This window comes from Plasmodium inui (genome assembly GCF_000524495.1).
Source record: "Plasmodium inui San Antonio 1 unplaced genomic scaffold supercont1.11, whole genome shotgun sequence".
NCBI lineage: Eukaryota > Apicomplexa > Aconoidasida > Haemosporida > Plasmodiidae > Plasmodium > Plasmodium inui.
In genome coordinates this window covers 325,893-349,803 of record NW_008481845.1, presented here as the reverse complement: position 1 = coordinate 349,803, position 23,911 = coordinate 325,893, and the positions used below count along the sequence as shown (strand labels likewise).

General features: G+C 47.1%; 3 protein-coding genes across 3 annotated transcripts; 1 reads left to right on the top strand and 2 right to left on the bottom strand.

Moving 5' to 3' along the window:
- Positions 1–1,726: 1,726 nt before the first annotated feature.
- On the top strand, positions 1,727–2,387 carry C922_02963 (hypothetical protein; the record flags this gene model as incomplete). Its single annotated transcript, XM_008818561.1, has 2 exons — positions 1,727–1,814; positions 2,176–2,387. 2 exons carry the CDS (start codon positions 1,727–1,729, stop codon positions 2,385–2,387), a joined length of 300 nt encoding a protein of 99 aa, XP_008816783.1.
- A 797-nt stretch (positions 2,388–3,184) lies between these two features.
- C922_02962 (hypothetical protein) lies at positions 3,185–10,662 on the bottom strand (the record flags this gene model as incomplete). The annotated part of the gene is made up of 4 exons (XM_008818560.1): positions 3,185–4,176; positions 4,404–5,613; positions 5,881–7,196; positions 7,377–10,662. 4 exons carry the CDS (start codon positions 10,660–10,662, stop codon positions 3,185–3,187), a joined length of 6,804 nt encoding a protein of 2,267 aa, XP_008816782.1.
- A 2,719-nt stretch (positions 10,663–13,381) lies between these two features.
- Positions 13,382–23,673, bottom strand: C922_02961 (hypothetical protein; the record flags this gene model as incomplete). Its single annotated transcript, XM_008818559.1, has 7 exons — positions 13,382–18,094; positions 18,250–18,481; positions 18,670–19,397; positions 19,651–19,795; positions 19,940–20,067; positions 20,214–20,942; positions 21,085–23,673. 7 exons carry the CDS (start codon positions 23,671–23,673, stop codon positions 13,382–13,384), a joined length of 9,264 nt encoding a protein of 3,087 aa, XP_008816781.1.
- Positions 23,674–23,911: the final 238 nt, after the last annotated feature.

Below are 23,911 nucleotides of genomic sequence, written 5' to 3'. Positions count from 1 at the left end.
GTCTCCCTAGCAGCGATCTCGCAAGCAACGCTCTCGGTGATGGAGGCGTCGCGCTTATCGGGCCAACGACACAATGCAACTAATAGGTAACCCCTGTTGACAAGCAGGTCATCGAGCGGAGTAACAGGTTTGCTCAACAAACTACTGCTCCTATACACTAGGAAAGAGACGCAGCACGGGCCGTGGTTCCCTCCACCACCATCACTGCCTTATTTCCTACAGAAGGAAACACAGAGGGGGGTAAGCCAAATCGAAATAACTACCTCACGCAGTCGCGATAGAAAAACACAGGGTTGTGCTACAAACAAATTCCGATGTCAGAGACACTTATGCGATGAGGAAGCAATCCCAATGCGGGCGTACCTTTGGTCCCGCATTTGCGCTTTGGTATGAGCCTTCTTTTGGCGCCTCAAAAGGGAAGTAAAAAGGAAGTAAAAAGGACGTAAAAACGAAAGGAATGAGAAAGAAAGAATGTCCCCCAAACAAATCGCAAAGCAGCAATGCTAACCTTTTAGTACGAAAAAACGCATCACTCATGTTCAAAAAAATTGTCAACTCGGTCAGAACGTTCTTTTTTTTTTTTTTTTTTTTTTTTTCCTGTTAACCTATTTTGATGTACCCCACGGGGTTACTCCCGCGTGCCCCCACTTATGGCTGACATTACCTGCGAAATGATCTCACATCCCCGAGGAGGACTCCGAACGAGTAAAACTTCCCCATGCGAAGAAACGTAAAAAAGCAAACAATGTCGCAGCTGCGCAATGTGATGTACCACACAGCCAAGGAGGAGTGGACACCTGGACTGCAAAGTAACGAGGGGGGGATACGGCGAAACGATTGAAAAGGCTGATGGAAAATCTGGGAAGGTCAACATGGCTGTTTGGGGAAAGTAGCTTGGACAAGCGCGTTGCTCTGGAGTCCCCTAACAAGATCGATATGACAATCATCGTGGGGGACAAGACGGAGTGATATGTCACCCCCAGACAGAATTGCACTTCCACCCTTGTTTCTCTTTTTTCACCTTAAATTTAGTCTACCTAATGTGAGCCTCATGCAGACGAAAAAAGGGGGCTTAAATAAAAACCATTCAAGTATTACCAATGGCTCCATGGCCACGTAGCAACAAAGCATATGTGCAAGGCATCGCTATGAAAAGAACAAATGAAAAAAGCAACCTTCCATCTCCACTCTCTTCGCTTCGTAACTCTCATAAGAAAGGTAGACCCCACCATGCGGCAGCTACAAACTTATTTGTGTGAAAATTCCAGCGCTTTGTTCCTCGCGAACTGTAAAGCTCATACTTCTTGGGCAAGTCCGTTTAAGTGCCGAGTTGGCGTGAAACTCATAGGGGTGGGGCACCCACGAAAGAAGACGCCACAATGCGAACCCTCCACGGAAGGAAAGGAGCCACCACGAGAAGAGCCTCGACTAACCGCTTTTTTCACGCTTTCCTTTCCCTACACATGCATTTCCTTTTTTCACTTCCCACTTGCCGCACCAGGCAGAACGCTTTATGTGCCCATTGTGGAAGAACCCCATCCTGAATAATCATATCAGGCATTCCGCTTCCCACTCTCAAAGTGAAATTCATTTTGTGTCCTTGCCCAAACGTGAAGGTTCTTCCCCCCTAGGGGTAGCTAAACTGTACGGATCAGCCATCACCGGGTCACTCGATTTGACAGATTCTACCGGATGTATGAGGGTGCACCTCTCGCGAAGTGTTCCCATGGACACGATCCCCTTCGATGCTGCGCTTGACTTAGCTGAGGAGAGGAATGTAGAAGCCCCCAAGCGGTATACTGCCACAGGCATCAGTATGCGCGTGTGTCGACAGGTGACGGGGATTGGTGCCTCCCACTAGGATAACAAAAAAAAGAAATAAATATATATACATACATATATATATGTATGTATATGCATTTTTATTGTACCCCCCGCGCGAGTCACTTATTTTCCACCCTGCGTATTGCTCCCCCACGGTGAAAAAGGCCCACGCGTTCTTCCCATCTGTACGTGCATCTCAATGCAGGTATATACACTAGTAGTCCCCCCTACGTGCCGCTGAAGAAGTGGCTTTGTTTTCCTAGCTGTTTCCCCTGCTTCCAAACCCCAAATGACAGTTCCAAAGGTTTATCTGCCCATCTTTTAGGTGCCCCTTGTTCCCTTTTAACCGAGGAAAGAAGAAGAAAATGCCGCTCGGGGTCCCTTTGAGGAAGTACCTGTTTATTGTGTCCACGTCCTTCTTGTGCATGGCTATGGGGTCTTGCTGCGTCCATCTGGTGATGAAACCCGAGATGAAGGAGCCGGACATTTCGAAGCACTTGCAGAATAGGAACAGCGCCATCCAGGAGGTGCAGCGGGAGATTCTCCGCAGGAAGACGTCCTAGGGAGGTGAATCGACGAAGTGACGAAGCGACCAAGAGATGAAGCGACGAAGTGACGAAGCGACCAAGAGATGAAGCGACGAAGTGACGAAGCGACGAAGTGACGAAGCGACGAAGAGGTGAAGCAACGAAGCGAAAGCCCAAAAGGGAACCCCCTGCGTCCCCACGAACTGAAAACAGAACTTAGTGTTGTATCGATTCCGCTAAAAAAATCGCGTCAGCGGCGAGGTAGACCCCGTTACGTTCATCTGTCAAAATCGGTGCACTGATGAACCTACACGTGTGTCCAGGCATGTGATTTTTTTTTTTTTTCTTTCCTTTTCTTTTTTGTGTCGTGAGGAAAAGAATACATGCATATGTGTATATGGACACATGTAGGCATGCATGACGAACCAACTTTGAAAGAAAAAGTGTGAGAAGTCACCCTGCCCTGTGCGGAAATAGTCACGCGGGGAGAGGCCTTTCCAGAGAAACAGATGCGCAATTGTGCAGATCTGCCTATCTGCTTATATGCCTATCTGCAGGTCTACAACTTTATCCATACTTGACCAAAACTGCTACACTGAACTCTCCCTTTATGGTATCCGCCGAACAAATCGCAGGGGAATTTTACGCCCCTGGAGGGGGATAAAAGAGGATGCTCATTCGAGGGGGTCCTTCCGCGGGGGAGGGGCCAGGGAGCGGCAGGAGAGCGGCAACAGATCGTCGGGTTGGAGTCCTGGTGAAGGGAGCGATAATGGGCACGTCCCCTTCTTCATCTCCGTTTGTCTATCTTCGCTTATCCACATGGCGGGGCCGCCTCATATTTCCGAATCGAATATCGACTTGAGGTGAGAAGGGGCGACTCTGTAAACCCAGACGTTGCCCTCTCGACGGTCCAGTCTAGAAGTTCTTTGCCGAGCCCTTTTCCTAGTGACAATCAGTTCACGAATGTCTTCAATAATTTCTCTGTTCAGCGACCAGTAGGAATGTCTCAAGGTGTGTACATTTGACCCTAACCAAGTGGTATCTATGACATCCACATCTAGCCAATACCGATTATCTCTGTAACTGTAAGTGGGTTCTATTCCCGTAAAAACGAGGAGTGTATTCCTAAACATAGGTGGCTGGTGAACAAAGTTGTGGTGAGCCATGTCCTTATTTGACTTCCCCTGATCATGCTCTATGGATGTCTGCTCATTCAAGTCATTCGAGTCGGCACTGTTCCTCTTTTTAGAAAAAAAATAAAAAAGCTTCTTCAGTTTCTGTACAAGGGTCGTCATCATTTCTTTGTTTCTCATCTTCTCATTTAACACGTCGAAGTTTTCACAGTCAAAGAAGGAGGAAACTAATTTTGGTTCCTGAAAGCTGTCATCACTGTCGTTCGTTTTATTCGCAATTGGGATGGAAAAGGAATCCAATTGGCTTCTATCAAAGACGTAGTTTCCCATCTCATTCGATCTCTTATAGTATTTGCCTTTCCATATGTTTAAATCGAAGACATTTTTTCCAAGGGACTTGGTTCCACTGAATATTTCTGCCCACTTCAATGCCTTGTCGTTAGAATCGCAATAAATAGAGATGACTGTGCAGAAGGAGCGAAGGAACACGTATTCCTTGTTTACAAAATCGCTTAGATAATACTCTGGGTTCATCATCGTCAGGGTGATGAGCTTCATCTTGGTCAGGTTGCTTTGCTCTGTTTCCTTCTCGTCGACTGTCGAGAAGAGGTCGCTCTTCACGATGTCATGGAAGGCCAGCAGGAACATCCTCGTCCCCATGCTGTGCGTGATGATGTGGACGTGGCGGATTCCTGCGCAGGGGGGAGGAAATGACAAAAAAGAAGTGGCGATGAGGTAACAACGGGGGGGTGGAAGTAGCAAGACAGATGGGGTGAGGTGGTAACAACGGGGGTGGAAGTAGCAGGAGAGATGGAGTGAGGTGGTAACAAGGGGGGTGCTAGTGGCAGTAATGCTACGAAGGTATGAGTCCATTCTTCTCTTCTCCTCCTCTTCTCAGCACTTCCACACCTCCCCTTACCGTTACTCCGCAGCGTGTCCAGGAAGCACTTGAACGCGTGGTGCACCTTCTTGTTCTTGGAGTTGTCTTTAGCGACGAAGAACTCGAGGAAGTTCTTCCCCGAGGGCCAATTGAACAGGAAGAGCTTGATGTAATTGGGGAAATTGCCAAAGGAGGCCATCTGTCCCAGGATCTGCAGCGCCTCCAGGTGACTGGTGTTGTAGCCATGGATAAAAATTACGGCCTCTAGGCACCCGGCTAGTTCACATTTTACCCATCCGTCTAAACTGAGCTCCTTGATGTTGTCCGTCCAGGAGTAGACCCTTCTGTTTGTGCCTTCCTTATAGTTAAGTGTGTTCTTCCTCTTTATAATTTTAATCCTAACCTCGGTGTTGTCTTCGAATTCGTCTTTTTTCGTCTTATCATGTATGAAGTTGCAATTTTTTTTGTTAATGTAGCCAGTGATGTAGAGTCCCCTCTCCGCATCAATCGATATGTGCAAGTCGGTGTCATATAGGATGCCAAAGTTGGGCATGTGTGGACATAAGTTCTGTAGAATTATGTTCATGCATTTGGTTTTGTACACATTCGTTATCGTGTCGGAAAAGAAGATTTTTTTTTTTTTTTTTTTTATTTTTAATTTTGGTAAAGTTCCCGAGAGTGCCCTGGGTAGGAACGTCTTTCTTCCTCCCGAGTTCCTTTTCTTCATATTTGTTTTGGTTTTGTCTTTATTATGGGTTTGGGTTCTTTCTTTTTCGTTTATTTTTTCCTTTTCTTTTGCTTTTTCTCTTGTTTGTATGTTTTTTTTTTTCTTTTTTTTTTTTATATTCAAGTGTTTGAATTTTCTCAGGTGCAGTATGGTGTTCGTCATGCTGTAGCCGATGCGCCTTTTGATTTTCCTCTTCATGTTGGTCTCTCCGTTGGGTTGGCTCGGGTCTCTTTCTTTGGTGGCGTCTGCTTCTTTGGTTGAATCTCCTTCTTTGGTCTCGTCTGCTTCTTTCGTTGCACCTCCTTCCCTGATTGCATCTCCTTCCTTGGCCGCGTCTGGGCTTCCTGTCTCTACGGGGGGTGCCACGGAGTTCATCACTTCCTTCCGCTTCTCCACATGGATGTGTCCCACTTTGTTCCTTTTCCCGACATCGCCCATGTGCAGCCGCATGGTTTTATGCTCCCTCTTATGGATACCCCCCCGTGTCTTTTTCCCTCCCGCCTGCAGCTCCAAACTTGACTTCTCGCACGGGATAGCTAAATCCTGTTCTGTGAGGTCCTTCCGTTTTATCCTTCGCGTCGGCGCTACATTCGAATGGTGACGCGGGTCCCCCCCTTCTCTGCCCCCCGCTGTTGGAATGTCCTCACCGTGCGCAGCGTCGTAGTCAGTGTCGTCATGGTCATCACGCTCATCAGCCCTATCGGGCGTCTGGTCCTTATCCCCCCCTTGCCTCGCAAACCCGTGCTTCATCTGCCTATCCTGGCACTTCCTCCTTGGCCGGACGTGCACCTGATCCCCTTTCCCCAATTCGCACTCACGGAAGCTATCATTCCCAGCGCGATTGTTCCACCTTCGAGACAGTTTCTCCTCTTCCGAGGTGTGGGCGTCCTCCTCCTTACTTTCTCTACCCTTCTCCATTTTTCCACTTGGCAATATTTTTTTTCTCCTCCTATGCTTCTCCTTTTTGTGTACCCGTGTGTGGTCCCTTCCCTGGCTGACATAGTCAACTGGTGTTCCGGCTCTATGCCCACAGTGCCTCCCTTGGCTCAATTTGGTTGCACCCATTTCAGCACGCGGGGGGTTCTCGACATCGGTGACGTGTGTCTCTCCTTCGTCCAACAGGGTTGGGATTTCCTTCGCGTCGAAAGAGGCGCAAGGGGGGGTGGAAGAAGGCGACGAAGAAGATGAAGTTGGTGAAGAGGATGGATCGGATGAAGAGTGTGAAGAAGAGGAGTGAGGCAAAGAGGGACAAGACGGAAAAAATAGCGAAGACGAAAACGACGAGGGCGATACTGGTGGTGAATCCCGAGGGAGATATCTCTCCGGAAAGGCGGAGGGCTCATCAGGGGCGCGCTGTCTAACTCTCCACTGCTCTTCCGCTTCCTCTTCTTCGTCGTCGTCGTCGTTCTTCTTCTTCTTCTCCTCCTCTTCCGCCAGATCATAGCTTGCCTCCAGCTTCTTATTCACCACGGAATGCGTTTCATTATCCAGAGTCAAATCCTTAAAATCGTAACTCAGGTTGCAAATGTCATGATAATTTAGTAACTCCCCTTTTAGGAATGATTCATTCTTAACGATGGAGGGGAGGATCTCATCGTACGTCATGGTGGATCTGCAGATGGATCTCTTTCTATGTTCCTCTTTGCTGGAGGGACTGATAAACCTTCTTTCGCCTGTTCCGTCTGTTCCTTCTGTTCCTTTTGTTCCTTTTGTTGCTTTTATTCCTCTCCTTCCTGTTCTTCCTATTCTTCCCATTATTCTGCTACTGCTTAGTCCCTCATAATTGTTCTCATCGAGGTGGCTATGGCGGTCAAATGCTTGCTGCTCACCTGGCCTGATGTCTTTCCTGACGGTGTCAGCTTCTCCTTCTCGATCATCCTCATTGTGTTGTAGAAGCTTGGCGTAGTCTACGCGCAGAATATCGTTGCTGGCTCTGCTGATGTGCAGATACTCGCAGCACTCCCTCTTTTCCATAATTCCGTGTTTGCCTTGATCATTTTTTTTGCTTCTGAAGTGGGGGGTCGTTAAATTGAGGTCGTATAATACCACTCTGGGGAAGGTCCTGTAGAAGGCTCCGCTGACGCAGCACTCGGTGTCGGCTAGACCTGCAATTGGGTGGGAGGCGGTGGTGTGAATGCGCACATATAGATATAACGTCCGCGTGTGTAAGGGCAAGCAGGCGATCCGATCGCATTTGTGATTTCTCATCATCTCGAATGGCAGCTCGTCTTTCCTCTCTCCTTTCCGCTCTCCCTTCCGCTCCCCTTCAACTCTCCTTTGCGCACCTATGTCCAAGTCGTTCGGCTCGCAGTTAGTCCGCCCGTAGCCAATCTTTATGCACATGAACCCCGAGCCCGTCTTGAAGTCGCGGCACTTGAAGGGGCCGACGGGGATGCCGTGGAACCAGTATCCGATGAGCACTTCGCCCTCTAAGTTGATCCCCCGCCAGTAGCCGAACCCGTGGGGTCTTCCCTGCTCGTCCAGCTCTCCGATGTAGAAGATGATATAGAAATTTAGATTCAACTTGGTGCGCGCGTTCGACTGGGCGGGCCGTCTCAACCCACAGGTAGGCCTAAAGCTTCCATCGGTTGGAGCATTTGGTCTTGTTGCAGCACCTCTCCCGCGTTGAGCACTTCTGCCGTTGGCGCCCCCCTTGCCGTGGCGCCCCTCCTGGTTCAACGCCGAGTCGGACCCATTCCATCCGAAGAGACACATAAACCAGGAGCAGCGTTCCTTCTTAATGACAATGTTGTATCCAATGGCACTCCTCGTATTACTCTCCAAATCATCCTGCGTCAGATCCTCCTGTTTTTTATAAAGCGAATTAAACAGGTAGCTATTCATCTGATTGAGGTAATACGCATCGATGTTGTTTGGCACTCTGAACTGAATGACTTCTTTCTTAATTATGGTGTAGGAGCTCAAAAAAATTGTGTCGAGGTAAAATTTCAGCAAATGGGGATAAATCAGCTTATGATAAGTGGCATACAAAGAAACGAAACTTAGTAGAATGGTGTACACTAGTAAGTTCAGCGTGTCGAGGTAAAAGACGTCGTAGACTCTCTGCATATGCAGATTGAAGTAGTCCTTCTTATCGAACGTTTTCGCTTGTTCCTTGGCAATCCCTTGCTCCTTTTTCAGAGTCATAAAATTGGCGTAAATCATAATTGGGATTTGAGCAAAGAAGAGGAACATAAATAGAATGGTTAGTCTCCCCACCAGCAAATAATTCGATGGGATGCCCAACTTTAACAAGAGGACGATACAGATCAGCAGAGCCACATAGCAAACGGATTGAATGATCCCATCCACATCGTGCACGTTAAGAAATAAATTCGAATCACTGTACCAAAGAACATTGTATTCATTTGATTTCTCACTAGGAAGACCACCACTGGATGTGGTTAAATTCTTCGATACTTGTGTTATTATTTTTACTATTATGGCATACAGGATGATGTACGTTGCGCATTTCACTGAGCTGTAGTTGTAGAAGGTCCCCATATACTTCCTCAGCAGCTCTCTGTACTTCATGTATTTTAATGTTTCCCCAAATCCGTGGATATTTCTTTCAACTTGTGCGTGTCTTAGATTGATTCCACTGCTTATCTGGTCTCTGTACGTTCTTCTTGTGTTTTTTCTTTTGTCTGATATATCTGCAATGTTCACTGTATCATTTTCTTCGCTTCCAAAAGTGACATATCGGTCTGGCTTCTCTGCGGGGGCCTCCTCTGATTGGTCTCGTTTGTAAATGTACTTCACGTAAGCGTTTTCCATGTCGCGACGGTTCTCCATGTCTGTTAGTTGGTCTAGCTTTGCCTTCGTTTTGTCCACGTTGTCGGTGGATTTCTCCTGGTTCGGCCGATCCGTCTGACCCGCCTCTCCCACGTGCAGTTGCGTCGTCTGCTTCGTTTGCTCCGTCTGCTTCATCTGCTTCGTTTGCTCCGTCTGCTTCATCTGCTTCGTTTGCTCCGTCTGCTTCATCTGCTCCGCTTGCTTCCCTTTTTGCATCTTCTTCTCCATCCCCTGCATCTGCTGCTCCCTCCTGGCGCCGCGCCGGTGCTGCCTCCCCCCAGAGTTCCCCTTGCTCAGCACCGTGCCCGCCTGGAAAGCGTGGGCCTTCAAGTCGGGGACGACAATTGGGACGCCCTTCAAATCGCTGTCAAAGGATACGTCCATGTTGGGCCCCTCCATCGCGACCTCTTCTCTGATCGAAGCGCCTCGTCCTCGCTGATGCTCTTCGCCTTGCCCCTTCACCATTATTTCGTTATTGCGCTCGTTGAAGAGGTCTCTGTCTCTGGATCTGCAGAAGAGCGCGTCTACCTTGTGGCACATTCCGTCCTTTGGGGGGGTCGCGTTCGAGCAGGGGGGGCGGTCCCTGTGATTGGCTCCGTCTCGGTGTGGTTCTCTGGAGAGTTTCCTTCTCTCCTTTTCTTTACTCGTGAAGTCCTCCTTTATTTTATTCTTCCTTGATAACAATCCACCCGTTTGCCTTTCCCCCAATGGGCTTTCCCCCCCTTCTCTGCCGTAGCCCTGCGTCACCGCATTATCCGGACAATTTCCCTGGTGGTCCAGTTCAGCACAGGGGAGAAAACCAGTGCCGTAAAAGGGCGTCGAAACGCTATGCGCGCAGGAGAATGACTTTCGTGTGTTGGCAGTAAGGAGACTGTCTACGCCGATGGAGGTAAGCAGATCTTCTCTAGCCATACCGATGGAATTGAACTCGTTAAAGTGAATTTTTACAAATTGGTTGTTCATTTCTCCAATGGGGAGAGGTCCTTCCTTATGGGTAGCTATTGTCCCTTTTTGGAAGGGAGAAAAATGGGTTCTTCGTTTACTTGGCTTGAGATCCTCCGATTTTCTTCCCACCTGGATGAACTTCTCCCGACATTGTGAGTACCAAGTGGTCTTCATTAGCGCTCCATCTGCAGGTTCATTGGAGAAGCTGTGTCGACTCCTGTTTTGGGGTGACCCACTACCGCCTCCTCTTCGATTCATCTCAGATATGGTTCTCTTTTCCAACTTGAGTGGAAGTTTTCCCCGCCGATGGTAACCATAAGGCGTCTTCTTACTCACTTTCTTCATTTTACTTATTGTTCGCTTGTCGATAAAGCGTCGTTTAAAAATCATTTCATTGTGGGTTCTTACAGTTGGAGTGATTGCAATGCCATTTATTTTCCCCTCTCCTTGATTACCCTTGTTGTGTTTATGAGGGGGAATACACACCTTCGTTCTGTTTCCCTCCTTCCGTTTGAGGTGTACCTCTTTGCAGGAAGTGGACTCTCCATTTGTCCGACATGTAGCTCTCTCACTGCTGCTGTGATGAAGTCGCACCAATTTGAGGTGCCTTTCCTCATCGTCCTCCCATCTGTCCTGATTAGCATAATCAAAAAGCATCGTCCTCAGGTACTCATCATTTCTTATTGTTTCTAATTTTCCATTCTCGACGTAGTCTATCCCTTCCTTTAAGAGTATGTGTGCTACTCGCTGCTCCTTCGTGAGTTTTGAACTGTTCTGGACCCTTCTGCCGCTGTGTATTTTCACTTTGATGGGATCTTTCTGTTTTCCCATGGTTTCTGTTCCTCTGTGATTGGCGGTTCTATGCTTCGTTTGGTTGTCCTCACTGCACCGTACTGTCGTTTGGGGGACTGCCTTCTCTCTATTCTGTGTCGCCTGGGGGGGGGTATCCTAGAGAGGGCGCTCACATGTCAGTGCTGAGTCGATGCTTCCTCAAATAGAGTGAAGACAAATGGGGCGAAGCCAAGTTAACGTACGTAACACAAATTGGGAAATGATCCGGGTGTATCTCTTGTGCATCTCCTGCGTAGCTTCTCTGTAGCCCCCAGTCTCGGGTGGAAGGAGTCCTCCTCCAGTTTTTTCCTCCTCCTCCTCCCTCCCCACAGCTAAAAAGAAAAATTACTTCCACTTGGGTTAATATAACACAATTAAATTAAGAAGGCGCAATTGGGGGGGATCTAGAAAAAAACAGTGTAGCAAAGAGAACAATGGTTCCTCAATCAGTGGCATGATTACTCCCCACGCTGACAAAGGAGCATCCCTTGGAGGTCGACAAGACACGTGCCGTCACAAACTTAGTCACAGAAATACAATGTGGATTATAACACCTGATGGAAATGTTGATCAAGGACCACCCCTTCTGGTGGTTCTACATGGGTGTATGTTGTCTGCACTCGTCGGAGTCGACAGCCGAAGGGGCCCCCAACTGTGGTTCAGACGAAGGACTGACCTGTGCACCTGTGAGCAGGTACGCCTTAACGCATGGAATGCAAATGGGAAGGAAAATATACAAATATTTTTATAATCACACATATACAGATAGACAGTGTCTGGGTTAGGCTGGAGCTGGTTCCCCTTCCCTTTAGGGATGCACAGGGGTGACTACAGCAGAGGGGTCACATCAAAGGGGTCACATCGAAGGGGACACGTAAAAAGTGTCACATCAGAGGTGTCAGGTCGAAGGGGTCGCTTCGAAGGAGTAACTGCTGTGAAATTCTACACGTATCAATGCAGCCCTCTTACGATGAACCCCCCATCCGGTTGGCCCATTCCACGTGGCTCGCCACTCTACTTGCCGCTAGACGGATGCAAGTTCGACAATTGTGCGCCCGATAACTCGCGCAGAAACATTACCCACACGTTTGCAGACACCTGCACACTTTCAGGTCAATGTGGCCTACTCGTTTTCCCCAGGCAGAAAGGTAGGTAAAAAAAAAAAAAAAAAGGATTCGTCCACGGGTTACCGCAATCGTGCGATAAAACAGCTGCACATGCAAAAGATCAAACCGACAAACCATAGGACGAATGAACGAATGAATAAAACAAAAGTCTCGCGAAATGTGTAGAGGGAAAAAAAAAAATCTACATCGCGTAAGCCAGTTGCGCAAAACGCGGGAGTGTTCCCAAGGGGACAAAACAGTTTGGCCATTTGCACGCGGCGAAAAGGGTCCTTATACCGAACGCCTTAGTAATTTTTTCTTGTTCCATTTGCATGAGTTGAAGAATGTGCTGAGAAAAAAAAAAAAAAAAACGCATAACCTGTGCAGGAGCTGTTCTACAGTTACAAACTGAGCAAGTTACACACTACTCCGTTTGAAAATCTTCCCTTTCCCCTTGGCAAGTTTCCTTATTCTTTTGACCGTTCGCACACTGTGTTTCTTTTTTTTTCCGTCATGCATAACTCCCTACATGGGTGTTTATTCTTCTCACATGTAGCCCCTCAGCAGTGTAGGTGGCCCCTCGTCACGCATACTTATCTGCATGCACATGCGCCATGTTTTGCCATTCCGTAGGAGCTAAACCAAATGGAGACACCAAGAATACGCGGATAAGTGTCCCTGGGGAGGGGGACTACCCATTTCGTACCGGGAGAGTGAATGTGATAGGTAGCAAATGGAGGGGGAAAAAATAAAAGAAAAGAAAAAAAAATATAATGTAATATAATACAATATAATACCGTAAAATGTTTGTAGTCGGATGGTGACCCCGTAGCAGGAAGAAAAAGAACAAAACAGCAAATAGACCGTCCCCTCCCCCTGGTTCGCCTTTTTCTGTGTAGCGAAATAAGAACACAAGAGGATAGCCATTTCGTGCGGAAAACTTGCTAACGTTGGGGATCCTCGCGAATTTTTTTTTTTTTTTTTTTTTTCTTTGTAAAGGGTTTAATTCCCACGTTAAGTGCAAAAAGGAACGGATGAAGAGAAAAGCACTATCGGGGGGGTTGTCTCACCCGAAATAGGCTTCGCCAGATGATTACTCAAAATGGGATCACCTCTGAGGTGACACAGACACTTCCTTCTGGGAAAGAAAACTCTCTGTGGTGCACACATCGCGCGTAACTGTGCTGATTGCATTTCCGTGCTATGTGGTTGGCCAAGTAGCCGGTTAAAAAGGGAGGGACGGACACCGTCCAACCCATAAGAGGTACCCCTCTCTACGGGGTAAGAAAATTCTTGTTCATGCCAAAAATTAAAAAAAAATAGGTTTACATCATAAGGAGTGAGATAGGGAATGACATACATGTGAGCACAGTCGACAAAAGGAGGTGTGTTCGGTGAAACAATCGAAATGGGGCAAGAGGGGTTAGGAGGAGGGGTAGAATGAGGGTTAGACGAAACAGTAGAAGCAGGCCTAAAAGAAGAGGTACAAACGAGGGAGAAGAACGAAACAACAAAAAAAGAAAAAGAAAAAACACAACAATCGGACAGAGACATGTGTAAACACGTTTACACAGCGCTCCGCGGGTAGCCTGCCCGTCCTGGTAATGCCCGCCTCACATCTTCGCCCCTTCCACTGCGGCAACGTTCGACGTGTCGCTTTCCTCCTTCGTTTCGGAGGACGCGATGGAGCTGTTAATAGAGTCCAGGTTGGCATATTCTTGTAGGTCTCCTTTCCCCCCCTTTGAGTCCCCTTTGCGCAGGCCCAGTGCGGAGGTCAGGGTGTATTCGGAGGAGTCGTCCGATTTACTGTCGTCCGATTTGCCGTCGTGGGAGGGGTTATCTGAGGGTTTATCTGATGGATTATCGGAGAGCTCATCGTCTGGGTCTTCTCCGTGTGTTTTTCCCCTTTGTGTGTCTCTGCTGCCTGTCTCTCCGCTGCATGCGTCTCCCCCGTGTGACTGGTGCTCCCTCGTGCCGCCCATCACCACGTAGTACTTCCATAGGGACAGATACTTATTATAGTAGTAGTACTTGTAGTGATTCACATTGGTGACGTATTTAAAAATGAGGGAGTAGAAATACTTTTTGGCGATGGCGGCGTCGTTCCTTCGTTTGGTATCGAAGAGGGCTTTGCGGAGGTTCTTCTTCTTGGTGAGGAGTCGAAGAAAGGGAAGTCCATACGTCCTAAGCAAGTGTGCCTCCCTTCTTCGTCTTAGCGTTTTATCGATCAGATCCAATTTGTTAGAAGACGTCAAGGCGGTGCTCCGCATCAAACTGATGATGTTGTGTTTAATTATTTTCTCTCTCTTAAAGCGGACGATGTCGAAGTTTTTTTTCTCTATCTTGATTTTGTTAATGGAAAAGATGAGTAGGAAGAAAAATTTCTTCACAACATTACGATTGTGTCTTTCTTTGAATTGGTGACCCCTGTCCGCCAACCTCCGCGCAAGGACGGACTGTCCATGCCAGTGGCTAATCATCCGAGCTGCCATCTTCTCCTGCACACTTTTGTAGTAAACCAGTGAGTTATACTCGCAGTAATTCATCCACTTGCGCTCAACATAGAAATGTTTCAGAGAAATGATAAATTCAGATTTTCTTCTATACGTTAGGAAATCATCGCTCAGATTTTGGAGGTACTCATTCTCTTTGGAGTAATTTTTAAAGCGAGTCCACTTGTTTAGGCAGTCCAGCAGGGCCCTCTTCTCTCTTCGGCACTGGATGGTCCTTTCACAGAGACGCAAGTGGTTGTTATAAAAAAACAGATTGGTGAGAATGAAGAAGATTGTCCTGCATTTGTGAAACTTCCTCTCTATTGTGTACTTGAGGAGCAGATTGTGTAGGTTCATTTTTTTTTTCTTCTTCTTTTTATGGGTTAGGAGTGAAGTAAAATGACGTTTCTTCAATCTCCGTTCCTGTTCTTTTCTAAAACTCTCTAATTTCATTCTCACCTCTTTGCAGTGACGTGCATACACGCGGAGGGCATTAAATCCGGAGGATAATAGCTCCGTTCTGCAGGCGAGTGCATAACCTATCTGTTCTTTCACAAAGGGGAAGTCTCCCCGCGCGAGGCGATTGTACTTCTCACTCATGTTTCGCAGGTCGAAGTAGAAGCAGAAGATATTCCTCGTATAGATGTTACACACATAGACATTTAATCGGTTTATGAAGAGACAAAATTTAAAATTGTGAATCCAAGTGAGGAAAAACTTCTGTATAGATCGCTTCCTCCTTCGTGTGACAAATAGGTACAGACTTCTCCACCGTTTGAATACCGCTTCTACTGCTCTGTTTCTTTCAAACTTTATTATGTCGTGAATTTCCTGCAGTTTTTTCTTCCTCCGTGTGTGCAGTAGCCACCCGTTCAGGCTGCCGCGCAGCAAGTGGGTGTCCCTTAGGAGAGTTAGCCGGCACGTGACGCTCTTCACATGTTTACACGTTAAGTAATGATTAGTCCAGAAGGAGTAGTACCTCCGTAAGAGGGTCTTCCCACGGAACTGATGACAGTACAGATTGATCCGTCTCTTGTTTACCCTCACTATTTTGTTCTCCCGTAGGATGGAAAAGATTTTTCTCTTCACTCCGAGTTGTACCTTTCTAGTGTATTCCCTAAGTGACACGCGCACCTGGAATGTTTTTCTCAAATGGCTAAAATAAAATTGTAGGATGTTTTTTTTTCTCCTTCTTTTCACCTTCTTGTAATGGTGATGCGTCATCCATTTTGAGAAGAACCTCTTTATGAAAAAGGACTCCCACTTTTTTATTTTCTCTTCATTCTGTTTGCTATTATCGAGGAAGTGCTTTACCCACTTGTGGAAAAAGACGCGTTTTCTCTTTTTCATAACGATGTGGTAGCTCTCTCTACAGTTTTTTCTCTTCCTGTGTTTGTCACTCCAGAGCCCAAACAGGTGCTTCATTTGGGTAAACCGGACGGAGGCACAAATATAAAGCTGCAGCTTCGCAATCGTTATGTTCCGCTTAACTAGATTGTAGTGCACGAGGAAGCACCTCTTAAGAGTGGAGATCGCTCTCCCTTTAATAAAACTGTAGTACTTAAATTTGTGCACCACGTGGGCGAAGATCTTCCTAAACAAATGCTCATTGAGCGTCCGAATGAGGAGCAGATATATCTGTTTCTTCGCGTAAATGCCAAGCCAGGAGTCAAAGTGGCATCTGAGTACTCTCCTTTGCATACGCGAGCGGACGAGACATCCCTTTTGTTCATATCGGTACAGTAACAACCAGACGTAGAAGAATGTTTTCTTTCTCTTTTCATTGCTGTGTTTCATTACAATGGAGAAGTTCCGTCTTTCACTCTTCTTCGAAATATGGGAAAATATGAACCTGTCTAGATACTCCTTCTTCACCCTCCTCTCGACTTGCTCTTTCAGTTGAAGAAATTTCGCCTTGTCGTAGTTCCCCACTTTTATCAGCCCATGCCAGTAGCAAAACAACAATCGGATGTGTTTCTTCAAAACCTGCTTTCTTTTCGTCTTTATTTCTTTCACCTTCCAGTTGAAGGATAGAACCCATATGCCAAAAAATTTTTCTAACAGTTCGCTTTTTTTTTTTTTCTCCAAAGTGGATACTCTTTTGCTGTCCTCCTTCTTATGTTGGCTCTTCACGACACTGTACTGCTTCCACCACTGCGTGCATCTTTTCAGTCTGCTAAAGAAGAGGTGCACTTGGATTAGCTTCTCTTTACGTATGCAGCACATTAGGGAGAAGTGCACACTTAGGGTGGTTTCTCTAAAACGGCTTGTTATTCCAGTCTTTAAGGCTTTCACAAAATCGAGTATGCTCCTTTGCAGGGCGCCGCGCGTTAGTCGCCTCAGATGCGTGGTGCACCGAATAGTTCTGTTCATTCCCATGGAGCAGGAGGCTCCACTTCGCGAGCTCTGCGAGGAGAGGGACGTGTCTCCTTCGCTGCTGCTTGGAGTTGAGAATCTGCCTCCCCCTAGGGGGAAGGCCTCGTCTGCAGTGTGTGTCTGGTTAGCAGGGTTTGCAGCTTTGTCCGCGTTGCCCGCGTCGCCCGCGTTAGCAGTTCTGACCTTGTTGACCGCCTTCTCCCATCCCGCCCCTCTCTGCGCCCCTCCGAGGAAGGCGCGCGTGGCGGCGAGAATCTGGAGAGCCCTGCTTTCGTGTGAACCCTCCCCAGGGGGAACAGATCCCCCCAGCAGGTAGTAAATCAGCAACAACAGTTTAAAGTTGGTATTCAAATCAACATCCTTTGTATGAACAGCCTGGAAAAAACTAAGACTGCGATTTTTTTTGAAAACCTTCAATAGCAACTTCTTCGTTTTGAGGGATAGGAAGTTGAAAAAAAAGTGATATAACAAATTGAACTTCTTCTTGAAGTGGTCGAAAAAGGTATTGATGTCGTGCAGGTCACACATGAGAAGGTACAAAATTATTAGTCTGTTCATGGGACTGTTTTTTAGAGAGTAGCATACCTTTTGGTAGCTGTAAAAATGGTTCTTCTTTCTCCTGGATGGTTTTCCCCTGCAGGGGTAGTTTTTCTTTTCTCTGCGTCCGATCTGTATATGCATTCGGTTCATCGCAATGAGTGTGTTAACTTGTTGGTGTGTGTTCCAGGTGGATAGCCTGTCTCCGATGGTCACGCCATCTCGGAGATTGTCGTGCCGTTCGCTTTCGCTGCGTCTGTCACGTTGAGCACGTTCACCACGTTGAGCATTTTCTCCACTTTCACCACTTCCACTACGTCCATCACTTCCTTCGGATGTGAAATTCAACTCGGATGAATCTCTTCCATTGTAACTCCGCGGATGGACACAAAGGAGACTATCCACGGATCGGTAATGGCTCCGTTTGGGATCCACTCTCAGGGTGGCGTGCCCCCAATCGAGGATCTCCTCAAAGGCGGGGATGCTATACCGGGGGGAGTAAACCAGCGCGTGTATCCTATGCACTAGGGCTACCTTATTGTAGCAATTATGAGCCCTCACGTGTAGCAGCGTAATGAAGACACGAGCTTTCTTCTGTAGTTTCACCGTATTGTGAAGCTCCTTGTGGAGTCTTTTCCTCTTAACGAAAGCCTTCCACGAAAGGAAATGCTTCTTTCGAAAGTTCAAGACGCGGTTTGTATCTGCTCTGCGCAGGATTGCATCCCTCCTTATGGACAAAGCGCGTGACCGCTGAGACATGAGACGAAAATATTTTCTCTTTATCCATTTGGAGTAGAAACGAGTGATCATGTCCTTTTCCACTTGAGTACTTTTCCTCTTGGCTAGTCTATCCTTGAATGATTTGAAGGCTTTGCTCAGCGTTTTTTCATGTCTGTCTTTTTGCAGCTTGGATAGGATTTTCTACACAGGGGGTATGTGGGGGAGGGGTGAAAAAGAAGGGAATTTATTTATCGATGTAACGTATAGATTGGCCTAACTTATTGGTTGAGGTAATTGATTGAGGTAACTCATTGGTTGATTGCTCCCCATGAGGAAGAAGCTCCTCCCATGCGAACCTCCTGTATGATCGTGATCTTCCTATAGGCTCTGATTTTGTATAGACCCTGGTGATACATCTTCACTTTGATGAGATCATCCATCCTGTGTAGTAGAAGCGTCAGGTACCTCTTCCTATTGAGTCTCCTCTTAATTTGAAAAAAGATAGCCCCCTTTATTCTGTTCGCTCTTTGTCTCTGTATTATGCGGGAGGTCTTCCTCTCTTGCTTGCGCTTCGTTAGAAAGGACATCCTGAGGGGGGGGTGGAAAAGAGGCATAACGGGGTGGTGATGGGGTGCCGTTAAGAAGGGGGTCCACTCAGAATAGAGAAATCGAGGTGTGAAGCACAGATAAGAAGCCCCCAATACGCGAACACAGCAGAGAGGGAGGACTACACCTAAACATCACCCCTTTGTGTACCGCCAAAATGGACGCCTTACCAGACGAGGAAGAAATGGCGCCGTAGTCTACTCTCCCCATTAACCCTAATGGAATAAAAACTGAATTTCGCCCTTTTGATAAACTCAAAAAAGTGGAGCATGGCGTTGAAGTATTTTCTTTTCCGGTTGAGGCTGACCAAGTGGGATCCCCTCCTGAATGCAATTTGTCTCTCTCGGTATAGCTGGAATGCTGAGAAAGCTCTCAATTTTAGGATGGAACATAAGAAATTGGTGGCCTTTCTGTTGCTAACTCGATTGATCCGATTACGTTTTAAAATATCCCAGATTTTTCTTTTCATTTTGTCTTTCTTCTCTACTAAAAGGTTGGTAAGCGTGACTTGTATGTTAACGTAGTGGTGGCTACACCTGTACACTGCGAAAAACGCTTCACTCTTGCATTTTCTAATTACAAAGGTGCTTGTCGCATAGATAAGACGTTTAATGTTCCTAGACTGTTCGCATTTGATTCTCCATATGTGGGTAACCTTTCGTAGTGTATTAACATTTCCTATATGCCTAAATGATTGTATTTTAATTTCGTCTTTTTTTTTTCCCCTTACTTTTTGGTACTTATTCTTCCACTCTGTGTAGTACTTCCATTTCATCGCTGCTAGTCTTCTGTCTATTATTCTCTTTTTCTTTATCTCCAGTTTGGCTTGTCTCCTCCATTTCTTCAGCATCCTCTGGCAGGTTACCACGTTGGTGCGGCTCCTCAGGAAAAGTTCCATCTTTGGGGGGGGACGGGAACGAAAGGACAAGGCGAAAAGGGGAGCAGCGTTAACGTTATGTCTTTGTTTTTTTCTTTTTTTCGATGTGAATGCGCCCATAGGGTGACACACACACACATAACTATGTATCACACACACACAGAACTATGTATCACACACACACAGAACTATGTATCACACACACACAGAATTATGTATCACACACACACAGAACAATGGATCACACGTGGATGCAGCTCCTCTGAAAAGTTACCCGCTTCATCTTCTGACTGTAGAGCAGCAGACCGGAGAAGTAAACCAGGAACACCTTCCTCGACAGGATTCTCTCCGTCTCCTTAAAGCGCACGCTCAGTATGAAACGCGTGTACCATTTGCTAATAACCTTCAGCTTCTTCTTCCTGCGAAAGTGAGAGAAATGCATCCAATGGGGTGTGTATCCGCGAGGAGGCACCTACACGGATTAGCTAGGTATCCGATCTGTACTGCTTCTCCGAGGTGGAGCCGCGAAAACAGTCCCCCTCCCTTCTGCTTCGTCAAAATACCTGCTGAAGAGGCTTATCATGTTGGAGAGAAACGCCTCCTTCTTCCTTCGTATTTGGACGTATCTCTTCCACTGGTTGAGAAACTTCTGGGCTAGGAGCTTCGCCTGGACGCGCCTCAGGTGGGCCATCTGGAGGGTGGAGGTGCGCGATGGAGGTGTATCGTGCATACGTTTGCACAGCAAGGTTTTGTCGTTGCGACGCTCACAATGCGGTTGCGGCTGCGGAGTGCATGCTACCGCGTGGAAGCGCCGCTTCTCACGCTCGGAAAAGCTACCTTCCTGCGCTTCATACGCCGCAATCGCACGTAGATAAAGAAGATGTTGAAGAAGCGATGCTTCACTTTCAAGTCCAGCTGGGAGAGAGCGGCCCTCATTTCTTGGCGTCTGTCCAGGAATGCCCTTGTCAGGTGTCTCCACCTTCGAACGCACATCTGCTTCAAGTATGACTCGGCAATTCTATTCAGTGCATTAAAAAAAAGAATGTTCTTGGAGTAGACGTAGAGAGCCTTGAAGGCTCTACTCTTGTATTTGCGCACGTAGTACAGTTTGGCAATTTTCTCCTTAACTTTTTTTTTTCTCCTTCTGTGTGCATGTCGGAGTAGACAGTCGAAATGCTTCTTCTTCTTTCTCATGAGTACCGATTTGAAGAAGAACAGAATATTTTGTTTTTTTTCCTTCCTTTGTCTGGTTATACTTATCCAGCCTTGTATAATTTTTTTCATTTTTTTCTCCCTATTTCGGAGGCCATAATATTGGAACTTTTTGCGGAAGGTGTAGTATTTCATTCGGAGGGACAACCAGGTGGAGAAGATTTTACTTTTCATCTGGATCTTCCTTTCTTGGTCGTACCTCTTTCTCGCCTCCTGGAGGGCTTTCTTCTTCTTCACGAGACCCCTCAAGTGGGAGAGACAGCCCCTTTGGAGCTTCATGCTGCACTCCGCCCTGAACCGCTTGACGCGCATGCATTCGTTGCGCCAGGTGTCTACGACGCGTTTGTAAATTGCCTGCGAGGGGGGAAGTGGTGGAAGGAAGCGATGTGGTGCGGTGCAACGGCCAGGAGAATGGCGGGGGGTACCCATGCACATGTCGCTTCAGAGATGAGATATACAGGTCCGATTGACAGATCCGCTTCCCAGACCCACTTACCATCTTGAGCGCGAAGCAGAGGTAGGGCAAATTGTGGCGCAGCTTGCGCAGGTTGACGGGGAACGGGGCGGGGACGAAGGAGGAAATGATGTTAAGAGATCTGTAGACGAACATGGCATTGTCGTACAAAGTCCCAACGTTCGGAAGGAGACGCTTCCCCACGAGGTACTTCTTATGGATGAAGACAAAATTGTTCAGGTTAAAATTTAGGTTGGAAAAGTTGACAATGTCGAGGAGAGTTTTCCCGTTTCTTTCTGGAGAGAGTAAGCGACAACACTGGAGGAGAGACTTCAACATAAAGAGGATGAAGAAATTCCCTTGGTCGTTAAAATGGTAGTAATGGAGGATGTCCCTTTTGTAGAGGCGCACATAGTCCATCCATCTCGACACACTTCGCTTCTTCACCCGGCTGACGAAGTAGCGATGCATCTCTTGAATGGAGTCCTTCCTCCTCTTCCTGTAATTCGCATAATCTCGTAGAAGAGAGAAGCATCTAATGATTAGCTTATATTTATATTTACTGTGCAGAAGGATATACTGCGTTGCATTGATGGTGTACCGCTTCTTCCACTGCTGGAAGGTACGAAGCAGTTCCAGTCGGTTCCTTCTCTCATAGAGAATTAGAAACGTCTTCTTCAGACTGAATGATTTATCTTTGTGTTTTCTCAAAATGTGTAAAAATTTTTTCTGCAAAGAATGGGACCTTCTTTCGAGGTGCTTGCTGAGCATGCTGCTGATTCGTCTCTCCTCTTGTAGGGTAAAAAGCCATTTGGTAAAATGTATACTAAGCGTCTTTGTACTAGTCTGCCGTGCCAGCAGGTTGTACGTCCTCTTGACGTTCCTGCTCCTTTGGACATATCCCCTTAAGATGGCAAAAAATTTCTTCAAATGGGATTTTTTTACCTTTTTAAGGTACCTAGAATAGTACTCCTTAAAGTGCACTTCTTCTTTGTATCGACTGACCAGGAGGGAGAAGTACAGCTGGGACAACTTCTCCCTTGTGTGGAGACTAACCACACGGAACGATTGTCTTTCTTTCTTTCTCTTCTTATGGTACAAAGAGAAATGGACGTAGCACTTGATCAGCAGATTTTTATTGTAGACACTCTGTATTTGCTCGTTTTTTTTTTTTTTTTCTAATTTCCTTCTGTATCGTTCTTTCCAGATGAGGAATTTTTTTTCCACTTTTTCCTTTGCCCTCTGTAAAATCCTCTCCCTCTCTGCGTAGGTTCTCCACTCACTAAAGATATGAACAAGGTAAATAAAATTTTTCTTCTTCTTCTTTCTATATTTGCACATCCATACATTGTACTGTTTTCGGAGAAGGTTTTTCTTCCTCTTTTCCACCATTTTTTCGAACACTCCTTTGATGTACATTTTTTTCTCATGTCGATAAAGCCATAGATCGTAGAATTTGGCGAGTATCTTCCTGTTGTACACTTTGCTATGTCTGGCGGCTCTGTTCCTCAGCTCCTTCTTCTTCCTGGCGTAGGAGACCCAGTGTCTTTGAAACCTGCTCAGCGTCTTGAATGTAAAGAACACGTTCCCTTCATTGTAGAGCTTCACTTTCTGCTGGACACTCGTCGTCTCGATGGAACCACTGCCGATCCCCCAGCACACCTTCTTGCTGAGCTTGTCATACAAGTTACACAATAAATCTCCATTTAAATAAATTTTAAGCAGATTTCGGTTATTCTTGTGCATGAAGGACTTTTCATTTTTCTTCGGGTCGCCGCTACTCCTCGTGCCCACGTTGCACAGGCTCATCACATTGCTCATGGGATGGCCCTTGAGTGTGTTCTGCGTCGATCCGCCCTTGGTTGTTCCACCTTTCATCGTCCTGTACTTCGTTGTGTTGGACTTCGTGACGCTCCCCTTCCCTGCTTGCTTGCTCGCCAGTGCCACGATGCTCAACTGGCTCGGTGGACTCAGTTCGCATATCCGCGTGGTCTCCTCCGCGGGCCCCTTCCTCCTCAGGGTGGTTATTTTGAGCGGCCCGTAGAGGCTGCGCTCCTCAAGGGGGAGTCTCTCCCCGTAGGGGAAGCACTCATCGTAGGGGATTCTGTCCCTGTAGGGGGGTCTCTCCTCACGCGAAGCGCGAGCGCACCGGGGCCGCACGCGACACACCTCGACGGATTCCCTCCCAGCCGGCAAGCAGTGGTAACGTTCGGACGGTTCGTACTGCTCGCACTGTTCGCGCTGTCCGTACTGTCTGTAATGGAACACATCTTGCGAGACGGAAAAGACCCCCCGCATGCTGAGGGGGCTACTATCCTCTCGCGCCACGTCCTGCACGTCTTCTCCATCTTCTTCCTCTTCTGCATCATCCTCCTCTTCCCCTTCTTCTTCCTCCTCGTGGTGCACCCTTAGGGGGTACTCACAACCTACTTTATCTTCAATTATATTTTTACAGATAAGGACTAGCTTGTTAAGGATCTCCCCCGAGAGCTGCTCCGTCGTACTGTACTTGCGCGTCACGTCATAGTAGTGCTTCATAACGGTAGGGAAATTGAGCTCCTCATTGTTGTAATTGCACTCGTCGGCGGACCTGTATATAATTTCTTTTATTATGTCGTTGGCGTCTTCCATGGTTTCGGCATGGGTGCGCTGTGGCGTGGGGGAGAGGTACCCTGGGAAGTTGCAAACAGGGGGGTTCACCGTTTGGAGTTGCAAACAGGGTGTTTTACCCTGGGGGTTTTGAAGAGGGGGATTTTACCCTCTGGAGGATTCTCTCTGTCGTCTGGCTGGCCTTTTTCCCTCCCCCAGGTTCACTCCCCGACAGCCCCACCACTTATGCTCCTTCGTATGCAGCTGTCTTCCCCCTCTA